Source organism: Limulus polyphemus, unplaced genomic scaffold (genome assembly GCF_000517525.1).
Source record: "Limulus polyphemus unplaced genomic scaffold, Limulus_polyphemus-2.1.2 Scaffold804, whole genome shotgun sequence".
Taxonomy (NCBI): domain Eukaryota; kingdom Metazoa; phylum Arthropoda; class Merostomata; order Xiphosura; family Limulidae; genus Limulus; species Limulus polyphemus.
In genome coordinates, this window is record NW_013666414.1 from 263707 (window position 1) to 279951 (window position 16245).

Here is a 16245-nt window from a genome sequence, read left to right on the forward strand (position 1 = left end):
ACAGGTATCTCAAGATTGTTGATCTGTAAAGTTTAACTATAATACAAAATCAGATCACTCTAACAGGTGTCGGAAGAATGTTAACATTGATCTGTAAAGTTTAACAATAATACAAAATCAGGTCAGTCTAACAGCTGTCTAAAGAATGTTAACATTGATCTGTCATATTTAACAGTAATATAAAATCAGGTCACTCTAACAGGTGTCTCAAGAATGGTAAAATTTTCTGTCATATTGAACAGTAATGTAAAATCATGTTAGTAACAGGTGTCTCAAGAATGTTAACATTGATCTGTCATATTCAACATTAATATAAAATCAGGTCAGTCTAACATGTCTCAAGAATGGTAACATTGATCTGTCATTAAATAGCAATATAAAATCAGGTCAGTATAACAGATGTCTCAAGAATGTTAACATTGATCTGTCATATTTGACAATAATACAACATCAGGTCAGTCTAACAGGTGTTTCAAGAATGTTAACATTTTTCTGTCATATTGAACAGTAATGTAAAATCATGTTAGTAACATGTGTCTCAAGAATGTTAACATTGATCTGTCATATTTGACAATAATACAACATCAGGTCAGTCTAACAGGTGTCTCAAGAATGTTAACATTTTTCTGTCATATTGAACAGTAATGTAAAATCATGTTAGTAACATGTGTCTCAAGAATGTTAACATTGATCTGTCATATTTAACAGTAATATAAAATCAGATCAGTCTAACAGGTATCTCAAGATTGTTAACACTGATCTGTAAAGTTTAATAGTAATATAACATCAAGTCAGTCAACAAATATCTTGTGAATATTATCACTAAACTGTGAGATTTCACAGTAATACGGCAACAGGTCAGTCTAACAGATTCCTATGTAATATTACCACAGGTTTATTCAATTTAACAGTAATATTTAAAAAGGCTTATCAGATACTAGGTTAATATAACAACAGGTCAATATAACATTTTTCAATAATAGTTGCATAGGCATATCAATATTAAGCAGTAAATGTTTAAATAATACAAAATGTTAACTCTTAGATTTCTTAGTATCATGAAGTCATGTTATTCCATATATTAATTCATCAAATACTTCACACACACTATGTCTGACAGAGGAAAACAGTAAGTACATGTAAAACAGATGTTACCATTGTAACCACATAGAAAAGCATGAAAAAAATCCGACTCCACTCTGTTGCTACAGCAGCATAACCATCCATGATGATAAACCAATTGTTGACCACCATCAACTCAAAGAGGGTAACTATTAAAAATACAAGCATCTAAGTATGATTTTTTTACTAAATGCTCCATTATCATCAGTTGTTGATTCATGAGTTCAAATACCTTAACTTTTATTACATGCCAAAACAATTTTCATCTAAAAAATTATACGTTTTAACAAGTTAATTTTTATCACATGATGAAAGAATATCAATTAACAAATTTCTCATTTATGTATTACAAACCAGTTGTTAAAAAAAAAGTTTCAACAGGTCAACATTCAATACATGATAAAACTATATTAATTAATCAACTTTCTGTTCCACATATTATAAGCCAGCCCTGAAAAACTATAAATGTTAACAGGATAAATTTTAGTTGAAAAAAAATCAGTAACAATTTATCAACATAGCTACTTTAGGAATAGTGTTGTTTAATGCTACAAACGAAACCATCTAAATTGGCGAACCACAATACTATTTGAGTAATATTAAATGAAATTCTGAACATTATTTTTTCAAACAAGTTCAATGTTCAACACAAGACAAAAGAAACATGAGAATATCTATGAAACATAAACCCACATCGAACCAATATGATGATCACTAGATGACAAGAAGAGAAAATCTTACTTTTTCGGTTAATGATTTTCGATACTTCACAGATTATCATTGGCTGCCTTCACATAATACTTACAGAAACGTCCAAACTAGCAAAGTACTCATTACTTTTGATTGACATTGACTCTGATTCAACTGAATATGTTCAGCAGATATTAGAAAACTGCATTTCCAACAAGATTGGGCTGACATATAAGATGCTGGATCGATTTATAATTTCACCATTTATCAACAAAATATTTGACAGGATACATTTTTAAGTACAGGTCCACAACTTTCTTCTGTATAACCTGAATAAATTCAGACAAATCTACGTGCTACTTTATTACGAGACTATTTCATGTCATACAAAACTAATATTTAAAATTCAACCTTAAGTCTACTGAATTAAACCTGTACCAATAATGAATGTGATTTCATGCATTCCTCTACAGGTATATTATACTTACTACAGCTGTTGATGATATTTTCAAAGTTGTTTAAATAATAGTAACCTTCAGCCAATGAGCTGTTATCAAAATGATAAAACTGTTCCACTGTAGTGTTCCTGTAAGGAGAAAAATGTTTTATTGCACCTCAGAATACATTTGTTGTATTAAAATTATGCAATGTATGTAGCAGGTAAAAAGTAAGTGAAAAACTACAATTAATGGAATAATATATCAGAATACTTGGAATTATAGAAACTAGTTTCAACACATTCAGGTGTCTGAAAGACAATGTGAGACTGAAACAAGTTTCTCAAATTTCAAGTCTTTGGACAGTTTGTTTCTTTAACTGTGATTTTTTCACTAACTTTTAACTTTTTTTTGTTGTACTTTTATCAATATAACAGAAGCTTTATGAGAAGAGTAATGATAAGCGAACTTATGGATTTATATTCAAAATGAGTAATGAAAAAATATTTCTGGTAGAATCAAGACAAAGTAAATTGGCATGATACTTTTACATATTGTTTATATATGAAAGTGCAAAAAGAAAAACAGTGGAATGATGTAGAACTGGACCAGACATGTACTTAAGATAATGAACATTCCTTGAAACTTTTATCTCTTTAAATTTTGTTATTTCGATATGATCACTCAGGTCCATACACAGAAAACTATTTTCCTCTTGAGACCATGCTATCTGCCCGAGAGAGATTTGCATGCCACCAGCCTTTGTCAACTCCTACCTAAAATTCACATGAATGACGTGAAATTGTGCTACTGCATGATTATGATATCATGCAGCAAAACTCTCCACCAAAAGGAGTGCAACATATCTTATGTAAAAGTTCCCTCTACATTTGTGCATGAATTATGTAATTCTTTTCCTCAGCACAGTTGTATTTTTCATTGCTGAGACTTATCAATGTTTTCACTTGTAAAACTTGTGTCTTCAATTTCTTTACAGCATGAATTCACAATTCAACATGAATTCTCTTCACCTAATGTGAGTGAAAATAACTCACAATGATTAATTTCCAAATAATGTCATGTCTGTGAACGACATGACAGCCATTGTCTAATGCATGGTGGGCTCCATGTTGCCTAATGTGAGTGAAAATAACTCACAATGATTAATTTCCAAATAATGTCATGTCTGTGAACGACATGACAGCCATTGTCTAATGCATGGTGGGCTCCATGTTGCCACCTAGACCCTCTTTTTACACACTTCCTTTCCCATGATTTTGAGAAAGAAGTTGAGGAGGACAAAATGGGGTGAATTTTTCCACAACCTGGCTTTGCCTTAGGTACTTCTATGCCTTCCAAAGAACATGTTCAGTCAACTTCAGGTTTCCAAGACCTTATCACTCAGGTATGTACCACTCTTTCCCTTTCCCCCACAATTATGATGCTTCCCATACACTCTTACATAACCCTTCTCCTTGTGATTTTTTTTTATTTTTCCTCCCACTTCCAGATATTTCCATCCATGATACTTCCTTTCTTGAACAACTTTGTTCCTGGAATATTATGCCACATCCTCCTCACCTGCCTGATTCCCACCTATCTGCCAACAGTCACTCTCTCTTTCCTTAGTCTCATTTGGGGGTGGTGGTGGACTCTTTGTTAGCTGTTTTTCTGTCCAGTGCCCATTTTTTTCTGTTTTTGCATCTTCCTTTTTACCCTCCTTCATTACCTCTTCTTACTCCACCTCTTGACAGAGGCTCTCCATTACTCTCCTGATGAGATCACAGGGAACATTTGAACCATCCTTTTCTCTTCCCTTGTATGTTCATCTTCTTCTGCCTTTTCTCTTCTCACTTGGTTCCTTTGTTGTTGGAATGTCTAGGGTAGAGACTCTTGTGTCTGTTTCTCCTCCTCTTTCCTCTGTAACCTTCATTTTGTCTCCTTTCTCCATATTGAATTATTAGCAGGGCTCCTGATTCTTTGTAATCATGAGCTGAAGCTGCCTGCCAACAATCTTCCCTTTCTTCTTTAGTCTTATGTTTGTCCCATTCTTGCTCCTCCACACCTGTCATCTGACCCCTCTCTCCCCATTTCTTTCTGGTATTCTGATCTTCCACTCCATCCTATCCTCCTTCCACCTGTCATCATAACCATCACTGATCATCCAGTTGGTTCAGGGCCTGTGGGAACCTGTCTGTTCCACTTTGCGTAATTTTGGGCTCCTTTTGTTGCACACAGATGGGACATTCAAGTTCTCACCCAAAATTCTTTCTTCACTTTTCTTCCCTACCTCCTCTTTAAACCTGTCTTTTCCTCACTTCTAAGACTTAGCCTACCTTTGACATCTGGAAAGGGCAGTTTCAGACCTCTGGAAAAGCAAGCTATAGAGAGAGTTCCAAACCCTTCTTTGGATTATTATTCTTGCCTCTTCGTTGTCCCCAAAAAGATGAGAGACTAGTGCCCTATCATCTACCTTTCCTCAATCAAACATTTTTTCTTCACTTTCTGTTGGTCTTTCCAACTAGGCCTTTGGATGATGAAGGTAGATGTGTAAGATACATTTCTTTATGTTCCAATAGCACATGCCTCTCAACATTACCTCAGGTTTGTCTATGGGAACCATGTCTATCAGTTCTGTGCCCTTCCATTTGGTATTGCATTGGCCCCATATGTTTTCAATCTCATTATGAGGACTTTCACTTGTCATCTACATGGTTTGGGAATACAATTTCATTTTTACATGAATGACTGGCTTCTCCTTACCTGTTCCCAAAAAGATTCCTTGGATCAAACTTTCCCTCTTTTTCATGAAGGTGCTCATTTGAGGTGGCTGGTCAAGGTCTCCAAATCCTCCCTCACACCAACACAATACCTTGTTTACCTTAGGATTACTGGAGCTCTACTTGTGTCAGTATTATAATATGTTCCATAATCTGACTCAGACTGTACCCATTCCATAGACTATCATGGAAAAAGCCACCAGCAGAGTTGTTCACCTGCCTGCTTCTATGGTTAGTGCTTGCTGGTGGCTTTTCAAGATTGGATTTTAGAGTCACCCATTGTACTGCCTCCAGTAAAAGACCTTTCCAGCAGATATGTGATGGTGATCCAGGCACATTCTCCAGGTTCCCCTAATATGAATTCTCCCCAACCCCTCAGATGGAGCACAGGAGACCCTTGCCACTTATAAGCTTCCAACTGATGGGGTGGTGGACCATGGAGAATCCTCACCATTTGAGACCTATACACTAGGGGCTAGAACAAGGATTTCTCTACAATGAGCAGTGGGGCAGGGGTGTTTCTGGAGTGTTGTGTGTTTTACCCCATTGCTTATGTATACACCACAATCTCCAGGAGGAATTTGGACACATAACTCTCTCTCATGCTTGTACATCTGTCTGTCCTTATCATAATTCCTACACCCACAATGGCCTGAATCTTCTGTATCTGATGGCAGAGTAGATGATATTTCATATCCAACTGTGATGTATCGCTCACACACTCTACTCCCATAGCAGACAAGAGGCCCATAGTGTTTGATGGTCAAGTTGTGGTTATATACTTGTGTCCACTAAACAAATATGTCTACATGGTACTCTCCTCCCACAACTGGTGAGGGGCTCATAGTGCCTGACAGTACAGGAACTGTGCATGGATACTTATCACAAGTGCCCTTCTCCTACAGCTGGTTTTGACCCATAGAAACTGATGGCTGAGGAGGTGTGCACCCTCGGTACAGCCTGAACAAGCCCCAACCTCATTACACTAATTGACCATGCGACATCTTGTATGTGAGTACTCGTACGGTTGTGCCTATTCCACCTATCCTTGTGATACCTTGCAGGACTTTCTTCTCTTCTAGTCCTACTAATGGGCAAATAGTATACCATAAATGAGATGAGATGTTGCCTCCCACAGGTATGCTCCTATGGAGCCCTGCCATACAGTGTCACACCCCATGGGCGTTTAATTCAGCCGCTTGCTGAAGGGAGCTCATCTAAATAAATTTCGCACTAATACCTGCACTATCTCAATGTGGGATTCTAGCTTACTGTGTATGGAGGTGAGTTATTGCATCAGAAGTTAACATTTTCCTTCATTGAAAATGTATTTCCAATAGATACATCCATACCCGTTCTCATCCATCCTCCCTACTTTCCTGGTGGACCTTTCTATGTGGCCTTGTCAAAGAATGATGGAATTTGTGCCCAAATGTAAAGGGACCTTTTGTGCAAAGAGGTGTGTTGCACTCCTATTGGTGGATGGTTTGGCTGCAAGATATGTCCTCATGTAGTAGTGCAATTTCACATCATTCACATGAATTTTAGGTGGGAGTTTTCACAAGGCTGGTGGCATGCAACTCTTTCAGGAAGATAGCACAATCTCAAGAGGAAAAAGCTTTCTGTGTATGGAGGTGAGTATCTATTGGAAATACATTTTCAATGAAGGAAAATGTTAACTTTTATTCTATTCTTTTGACTCCAAGAAATGGTTGCATGTTTTAGGGTTATTATATTTATTGACTATTTTATTTAGAGAAACTGTCTTGTGTTTTTGATATTTTGTTAGGAAAGTCTATTTATTACATACTTCTCTTCTTGCTTCTGTGTTTTATATTTAAGCATGATAACCAATAACATGAGTTTAGAGTGAAGTAATTCTTATCACTCTTATTTAGCCTATATTAATGATTTGATCTTGTTTTCACTATATATGTTTTAGTTTGGTGTTGAGATTTTCTAAACTCAGCATGATATCATCCCAAACAAAGGGTGTGTTTGTTAAATCACAGCTACCTCACATGAGCTTTGTCATTTGTTAAATCTTGCACTCAAAGAAGTCATTAAAAAATTTGCAGTCATCATTTTTTGGACTTTGTTCCTGGAATAAACTCACAGTCTATGGAGATGATTTGTTTTGTTACAAAGAGCAAATTAAAAATGGCAGACGTATAGCAAGGGAACTTGTGAGATTAATTTTCTTTGTATGGATACACAGATCTGTATTCAAAAGTCCTTTCACATGTGGAATCAAGCACTAGACTAGTTGAAAACCAAAGGAGGCAAATAATTAAACAAATCAAATCCATTCAAGAGCAGATGTATGCAAGGCCTAATCATTTTACATTTCATTTTATAATGACATGAAGACTTAGGTTATTGCATTTTAATCATGTCAACACAGCTAAGTTAGCCCAAACCTTTTTAATATATACATTTTGTTGTTAAAGTTCTTTTAAATTGTAGATTATTAATATAAAACCATAGTATATGTGCAATTACAATAGCTCACCCACAATCTTCAGAAAGGCCAGAATATCATACATTTAAGATGATCATCCTGTATCCTAGTTGTGGGACACAACTGTTTTTGGACATAGTTATGGATCCTAGTTGTGGGACACAACTGTCTTTGGTCATACTTATGGAAGACAACTGTCTTTTGGTATAGTTATGGATCCTAGTTGTGGGGGACAGCTCTATCTTGGCATGGTTATGGATCCTAGTTGTGGGGGACAGCTCTATCTTGGCATAGTTATAGATCCTAGTTGTGGGACACAACTGCCTTTGGGCATAGTCATGGATCCTATTTGTGGTAAACAAATGTCTTTGGTCATAGTTATGGATCCTAGTTGTGGGAGACAGCTCTCTCTTGCCATAGTTACAGATTTCAGTTGTGGGAGATAGCTGTCTTAGGGTATATTTATAGATTTTAGTTGTGGGAGACAACTGTCTCCTGGCTTTTTATTGTAGTAAAGGTGTAGTAATAACAACTTTCACCTTCAATATTCCACTGATGTAAGAATTACTCATAAAAGATTTGTTCAAGAACTCCATCTTGTATGTTGTTACAGTAAATACTCTTGTCTTCTACCATTTGTATAGGTAAGAAAACAGGTCCTTTGATAAATAACCAAACTGTGATGTCACAAAAAGTGAACACACACCATGAATGTGAAATATATAAAACACAGTTCACAATGAGCTTGAAGATTTTGCTGAAATAAAACATATACCCGACTGATTTTGTAAAAACAACACTCAAGAATGCACAAATGTAAAAAAAATTACAGAACACGTAAGGCTTTAGTCAGAAGTTCCACATAAGAATTAAAGGTGGAAAAGTAGCTGTCTTTGCACAAACAAATTAATATAAAATTATAATGGAGAAAAAGCTTTAAAAAGAAGACATATCTGATGAGAGATCGAATCACAGAAATTCAGTACAACTTGAAGTAAATCTAAAAACCACAATGTCTAAAAACTAGGTAAACACTATAAAGGAAACAATTTGTTAGGTGTTATTACAAAGATCCTATTTAAAGCCACTGTCTTCTGATAAGATTTATAATGTCAATTTAAAATCAATAAATTAAATTCATCTTCTAAGCATAAAGATTATTCCAGGCATGAACAGTATGACAAAATACTCAAAAGTGTTAAGCTACCATAAATTAAACTTAGGAGACAATTATTTTATTGTTAATTAGTTAATATTATTAAAAACAATATATATTTTGAGATCCAAGAGTACTTACTACATCTATTAAGATATCTACTATAATGAAGAGTTTTTATTGTTGTATAACCATAACAGTACTCAAGTTAGAATCCATATACTAAACATTATAAAAATGATTATAATGTTGTTTCTTACTTGCAACAGTTTATCATATTAAAGTCAGAAAACAGCTCCATTCCAATGATGGCAAAGAAGTAGTACACAATCAGCAAGACTAAGGCGACACTACCAAACCGAGGTAGCACAATAAAAACAGTACCAAGTACATCACGATATCGACGATTCATTTTAAATAACCTGCAATAATAAAATAGTTGGACTGAATTAGCCTAATTTATAAAGTTGTTAAGAGAGCAAGATACAGATGATTTAATCACAAAATATTACCAGTTTTTTTCAACAGAGAAGAAACTTTTGCCTAAATTTTAGTTTAGTATAAAGTAAAAATAAAGATTTCAGTTTTCAAATTAATGATATCAGTACTTTCTCTTTTTGTAATGATTTTATACTCTATCCTTATTTAAAAGTTAACAACAGATCATTACTTCTTGATTTTAGTAAATATTTTCAGCCTTTCTTATTCTCAACTCAAAGAAAAAGTAAATTGAAAAAGAAATATTTAAATGACTGTGTTTTTGTTGTTAAGCTCAAAGCAATACAATGAAGTATTTGTGCTCTGCTTATTGCAGGTATCAAAATCTGAGCTTTATAAGCCCTCAAACTTACTACTTAGCCATCTGGGGGCATATTTAAATGATTATTTAATGAGGATATAAAATTCACCAGTGTCTTTGTCATATTTCATTAATTTATACAGAAATGCTCAATGAAATAATGGTCCACCCTATCTAAATTTAAAATTACAAAAATTATACTAGACATATATCTCTACAATCAAAACATAAACACAATGCAGGCCTGTGTATGTCCACAACCCCCCTATAAAGGATTTTTAGCAAATAAAAAAATTCAATGTCACTTACATCTATTCTTGATATAATAACAAATAGCTTTTTATTTAAATATACGATCAGGTGAAGGATTATGAAACGAAACCTTATTGTGTGAAAAATAAGCAATGTATATGACTGATAATGGATACCTTTGAACATACCTTAATAAACGAAGTGGACGTAAAATTATAACAAAAGAGAAAGGAACATTAAAGTGTTCTGCAATTACTCCAGCAAGACCCAAAACTGTGACAGTAAAATCATATCTGAAATGGAAAAAAAAGGAAGCTACAATCAATGTCATAGAAGAACCTAAGTGAAGTTGACAGTAGTGAGTTCTTTATCCAATATGGTTTTAAAAATTATCATATTTTAAATCTTACTTGTTTGAAAACAACAAAATCAAAGCTTTTGAGACAGAGATCTATTGGTTCTTGAGAAAATAATTTATGGTAATTAAATTTCTTACAACTCAAGTTAGGACTGACCTTCACTACATCATAACAAACTCACTAAATTACAAACAGAACAAGTATTTTACTAAGTTATATGTGAAATGTTTCATTATTTAGTACTGAGTTGAATTCTTCATTATATCATACCAAATAGCTTATATCACTGATGGGATATGTCTTTCACTAAATAATATGTAACAGATTATATCATTTAGTGAGATCAATCCTTCATCATGTCACATCAAACATGCATCACTGATAGGATGGATCTTTAAATCATAAATATCTGCTTATATAATTTCTAATTGAGATAAATTCTTCATTACATCACACATAATACACTACATCAATGATGGGATGTATCTTTCATCAACCCTTTCATTACAAGCTGGGTGGAATCCACCCAGACCGTAAACACAAAACTATCTATGTTTGTTTGTTTGTTTTTTAATTTCGCGCAAAGCTACACCAGGGCTATCTGCACTAGCCATCCCTAATTTAGCAGTGTAAGACTAGAGGGAAGGCAGCTAGTCATCACCACCCACCACTAACTCTTGGGCTACTCTTTTACCAACAAATAGTAGGATTGACTGTCACATTATAATACTCCCACAGCTGAAAGGGCAAGCATATTTAGTGTGACAGGGATTTGAACCCATGACCCGAAGATTGCGAGTCAAGCGCCCTAACCACCTGGCCATCCCGGGCCAACTATCCATGAGAGTAATTATACTATGATTTTTGATAATGTAATCATACCTTTACAAAATTTTGCAGGTTATTGGTAAACATTACAAGGCTTTCCAACACAAAATATCAGGTTTTTAAATTAAGTATTTAGATTTTTTAATTAAACACCTTCTCGTAAATTTTTTCTTTTAGAATGTTGACTATCCAACATGCAAAGTAATTTTGATTTTAAGATTAAAAATACTTTTATGCATTAGAATATTTTCAAATTTCACAAGCAAAATCTTTATAACCTTCAGATAATTATCAAATTATTTTTTAAAAAAAACTTCAGATTTTATTGGTTATTTTCACTACTGTATCTCTGTATGGGTTGGTTCAATTTGACTGACTTCATAACCTCAATAAAAAATTATGAAATAAATATAAGTTCTACTTCTTTTGTTCCAGAATGACTACAAATTATAACATGAAAACAAAAATGTTTGGTCTAAATATGGTCTTATACATTTATATATAATAATTATTATTATTACATTGACCTTTCAGCCATGCCTGGCTAACATTATTGAAGTTGCAATAATATGGTGCATGTGCACTCATGTTACCATATCTAAGAGTTTCAAACTGGCCTTTACCAAGTGACCTATCTTGGTTGTGTTTTAGTGGACTAGTATTTTGTAAAATACAGTCACATTTCAGTTATAATACATTATTACTATTTACAAATAAGTTCTTAAAGTTATTTTTCTTAAAACATAGAACAGTAAATAAAGAATTATAGAAAATAATTACATCTTCTAGTTACAACCTTTGTACTTGTTTGCTGCATGCCATAAATTGCTAAGTCTTATCAAATTTTGCATGTGGAGGATGTGAAATGAAATATTTTTTTAAGGTTTTATATACGTATTTGAAATAACCAAAAAATTATAAATTACTATATCAGTATCACAGAATTCCACTATAGTTTCTCAAGCTTAGTAACAACTCTGTATTTGGCTCTAAAAAATATGAAAGTTAGAGCAGACTAAATACTCAACTTACCATCTTGAATCGAAAGAACGAGTTGTCATCACAATACTACAAAATGGTTGAGAAAGCCACTAGGGGGACAATCTGAGCTTTTGATTAGTTATTCACATGCTATAGACAGAACTACTTGTACATAAAGGAGTGTTTCCAAAAATTGAAAGAGGTGGGTGGGGCCATTGTGTGTGTTTTAGTACATGATTGATATCTCAGCAAATAGAAAAGATAGGAGGTTTTTATTTTATATTCTAACTTGTCAATATCAGTAGACATTTTAGTCGGACATCAAATTTGAACCAATGCTGCATTCAACATACCATGTGACACACAAAAATCAATATTTAGGATTTCTTTTTTAATATTTACTTTTAAATTAAGAAATTAACTAAGGATCATACTAAGATTTTAATTTACAATTTGATACCAAACTTACTGACATATATTAATAAAATAGTAGTTCAATAAAATTTTGAATGCGAGTCTACAAATGCAATGACATGGCCTTTGACCCGTGACCATAGGAAGACCCGTAGAGAGAGGGTAAAACCATAAATATGTGATTATATCATTTTGTACTAAGATGGATACTTAACTGGATGGGTCTTTACTTAAATCTGATACAGATGATATCAGTTGTGAGATAGATGCTTTGTTGAGTTAACCCTCTCTACACAGACATCTTTTTCTGCATACGTCACAAGGTTTTAGTTACATTCTTTTCATGGTATATCAATAAATATAGCATAAAAATGTAGCTAATAATCCATATCTTAATAATACATAAGTTTTAAGTTCTAATTTTTATAAGGCAATATTAAATGAAATCCTATTAGGAGAATTGTGATATTTTCTCTCTAGCCATCTCCCCTTCTCCAATTTATTTACCACCCCTTCAAAAAGTTCCAAGTTTAACATAAATTACTCATGATAATTTTGTAATTGCTCAGGCAAAGCATAAATTGTATAGCCTTCAATCTTATTTAGTTACAGAGCCATAAAATAAACAATCAGACCCCTCTTGCTATACCTACCTGTCACATCTTCTCTTTCACAAATTGCCAATAGTTCTCTCTGATGTTCAATATTATATCATTTATAACCAATAGAAAGCCAAGGTTTTTACCTATCAAATGACTTTATATCACATTATGTTCTGCATAGAGAATTGTCAATTTCACTTTAGTTCAAGCTTTATTCCCACAGGAAACACATCGATGAGCTTTGATGAATTTTTAACGGCTCTTATCACATTGTTAGAAAGCCAGGAAAATTGTGATAGTTATGGGACATTGTCTGCTTTTTGCATGTTATCATTCTATGTTCTTTGATGCATTATTTAATTAAATAAAAAATTTTTAGTGCAGTACTACCATTAGTATAAAAAAAGTAGAGTTAATTGTCATTTGCATTCAACAGCAGAAAAAAGAAGACCCAGGTAAGTGCTTTATTTCTTGTTTTTCATGTGTATTTTTTATTTATTATTATAAAAGTAACTAAAATGTAAAAATATGATAGTTTAGATTAGGTGAAATAAATAATAATAAAACAATATAATAAAAATTTTGCATGAGGTATGCTCTCGAGTAGCTCATGTGTAATGTAATTCAACAGCATAACATGAGCTGCATGTTCACTATGTGATTTACAACTTATAATGGTGTAAACAGTTGTTAGATATGGTTCAAAGAGCAATAAAACAATAAAATTTAAGTATAAATAGATGTATACTGTTATGAGTTTAAAAACCTATTTATGATAAACAAATATAGTTTCATGTTACAATTTGAAGTCATTCTAGAAAGAAAAAAAGGGTAATTTACATTTATTTTATTTATTATTTTTTGGTGGTTATGAGGTTGATCAAACTGACCAACTTTGTACAGAGTTAGGGTAGAAAAAATAACATACAATATAAAGTTTTACTGAAAAAAAAAAACTTTGAAATTTATTTAGGAGGTTTTAGGGATTATGCAAATGAAATTTGATATTTTTGAGACAAAGCAAAGTATTTTTAATCTTAACATGGAAATCACTTTGCACTCGAACTAGTAAACAAAGAATAGTATATATTTATGGACAACTCTTCACTAACAATACTTCTTTAAAAAATTAGATTTTTTGTGTACAAAAGACTTTTCTAATGTTTACTAAAAGTCTGCCAGATTTTGTGAAGATACACATACTGTATTAAAAGTTATGGTTTGGAAAGTATAATTGAGTACAAAATATTTATGAGTTCGGTAAAATCCAGTGACGTTTTAGCGAGAGATTTAAATGTAATAATGAAGAGAAAAATAATAGGCTTCTTAAAACTTACATGTTCCAGCCTGATTGGAAGTATCCAAACAGACCCAGACCAACAATCTTCAATAGAGCTTCTACTGAGTAAGCTGTCATAAACAACAAAAAATTAGTATAAACAATGACTCATTTTCACTCAGTGGCACAGATGGTAGGATCTCAAAAACCCAAAACCTTTTAAAACAGAGTACACAGAAACATAAAGAAACCCTTTAATTTAAGGAACATGAAAAATACTACCGTTTGGGTGCATTGTTATTCAAACAAAAACATAGAAACCGATTTAAAAAGAATTAAAAGTGAAACAAAAATAGAGTTTATCTTACTGAATGTGAAAATATATATAAAAAATTAATATATATAACTTCAGTGACATTTTTCATACTTGTTTCAAAATTTTATTATTTTCAAAAAGATCCTAAAGTTTAATTGGTGCAGTTAGCTCATGTTATAGCTTTAATCAGGCGTTCTCTAATAAATGCTAAGTAAAAATTACTTTTAATCCTCTTTCCATACAAACATTAAACCACTATATATATGCCCAAACTTATATATTGTAAATTTAACAAAACATGTACTTGCTCAAACTTAGATACTATATACACACACATATACATACATACATAGAAACTATCTTGCCAAAACTTACCAACAATAAATCCAACTGAAACCCAAGTTCCAGCTATTCCATAACTCTTGATGTGATGAGTCACTGCAAAACAAAATCATCAGATCATCATTGTAAAGATAAAACTTCCTTGCTGTGTATTACATAATGAGAAAATATTTGCTTTATATATTTTTTTGTTATAAAGTATTGTACTAAAAACAGAATACTTTTTGTACCTATTCAGCATCAGAGAGCAGGGGGGAAGGAGTGGACATCTTTTTCTACACCAAAAATTGAAGTGATTTACCTTAGCTTAAATGAAACTTGTAAAATGAAAGTATTCAAAACTTAAAAACAAAAAAAGAGGAGCTTAGCTTATCTCACATTTATAATCTGCTGGGTTGCAAACAATATTTAAAAATATTGTGAGGGTTGTTCAAAACAAGATTAAAATTGTTAGGAATGATATAGTGGGTTATATAGACTGGAGCAAGCGAATTCGAATTCATACCAATGCTTAGATGGGCAAAGAAGAGAACCTGAAGTGTAAGCAGTGGTATTATCAGAAATACATTTTCAGTATAAAAATGTTAACCTTCAGGGATACTTCCTTCACTGCTGTAGCTGTTGTAGTTGTACAACTCATATCTAGGTAGCAGTGGCATAGCCAGGTGGAGGAGGGAAACTCTCTCCACCTATGTCAATGCACCCTCTACACCCGATACGTATATAAGCTTCCTGTTATTCTTTCTTATTCTTTTTTTTTGAGACTCGCAATATTATCATACCGAAACACCGGCTATTGTGAGGAGTGTGATAGGATAAGTGGAGGTAAGTATTATCAGATATACACTTTCAGTATAGGGAATTGTAAACTTCTGAAACATACTTATCTCAGCTCCCACTTTAGCTAGAATCCCACATTGACAAGGTGGAGGGGCTGGTGATGACAAGATCAATATAGAAAGCACCTGCATAGAAACGTAGGCGTGCAAAATTGAGAGATAATAAATCATGATAGTGCACTACTTCTGGAACAGGTATGCTCTTTATTCAGATAACGTGAAATCTAAACGTGGACAGTAAAAGCCAACAAGCTACAGAATCAACATTGTTCATTATCACAAGAATCATCCAGGCCCTAACCACACAGACAAGGTTCCACATTTTGTCATTGGAATTATAGGACTCTGGATGCAAAACTAGTTCCAGCATGTATTGGCTAGGATATAGGGACCGCAATATGACATAATTGTATAATAGAAATATGATATGAACGGAACCCAACCTGAAAGTTACAGAATGTTGGACAAACCCTCACTCCAACTTGAAGAAGCACAAAATGCAACAAACCAAACTCAGAATTACAGGCCCAGGCACCCAACCTGAAGAAGCACAAAATGCAACAAACCAAACTCAGAATTACAGGCCCA

At 33.2% G+C, this 16245-nt stretch overlaps 1 protein-coding gene across 3 annotated transcripts in view; it reads right to left on the minus strand.

Moving 5' to 3' along the window:
- LOC106460613 (two pore calcium channel protein 1-like) overlaps window positions 1–16245 on the minus strand; it is a 91820-nt gene that overhangs the window by 6327 nt on the left and 69248 nt on the right. For all 3 annotated transcript variants that reach the window (XR_002610801.1, XM_022387383.1, XM_022387382.1), the window contains exons 16-21: window positions 14852–14914; window positions 14219–14291; window positions 9886–9990; window positions 8907–9068; window positions 2301–2398; window positions 1156–1271 (exon numbers count right to left, since the gene is read on the minus strand). Coding sequence is in view for 2 of the 3 variants with exons in the window: in XM_022387383.1 (XP_022243091.1) it covers window positions 1156–1271; window positions 2301–2398; window positions 8907–9068; window positions 9886–9990; window positions 14219–14291; window positions 14852–14914 (617 nt within the window). In the remaining variant the exon portion in view is untranslated. The remainder of the gene's footprint in view (window positions 1–1155; window positions 1272–2300; window positions 2399–8906; window positions 9069–9885; window positions 9991–14218; window positions 14292–14851; window positions 14915–16245) is intronic.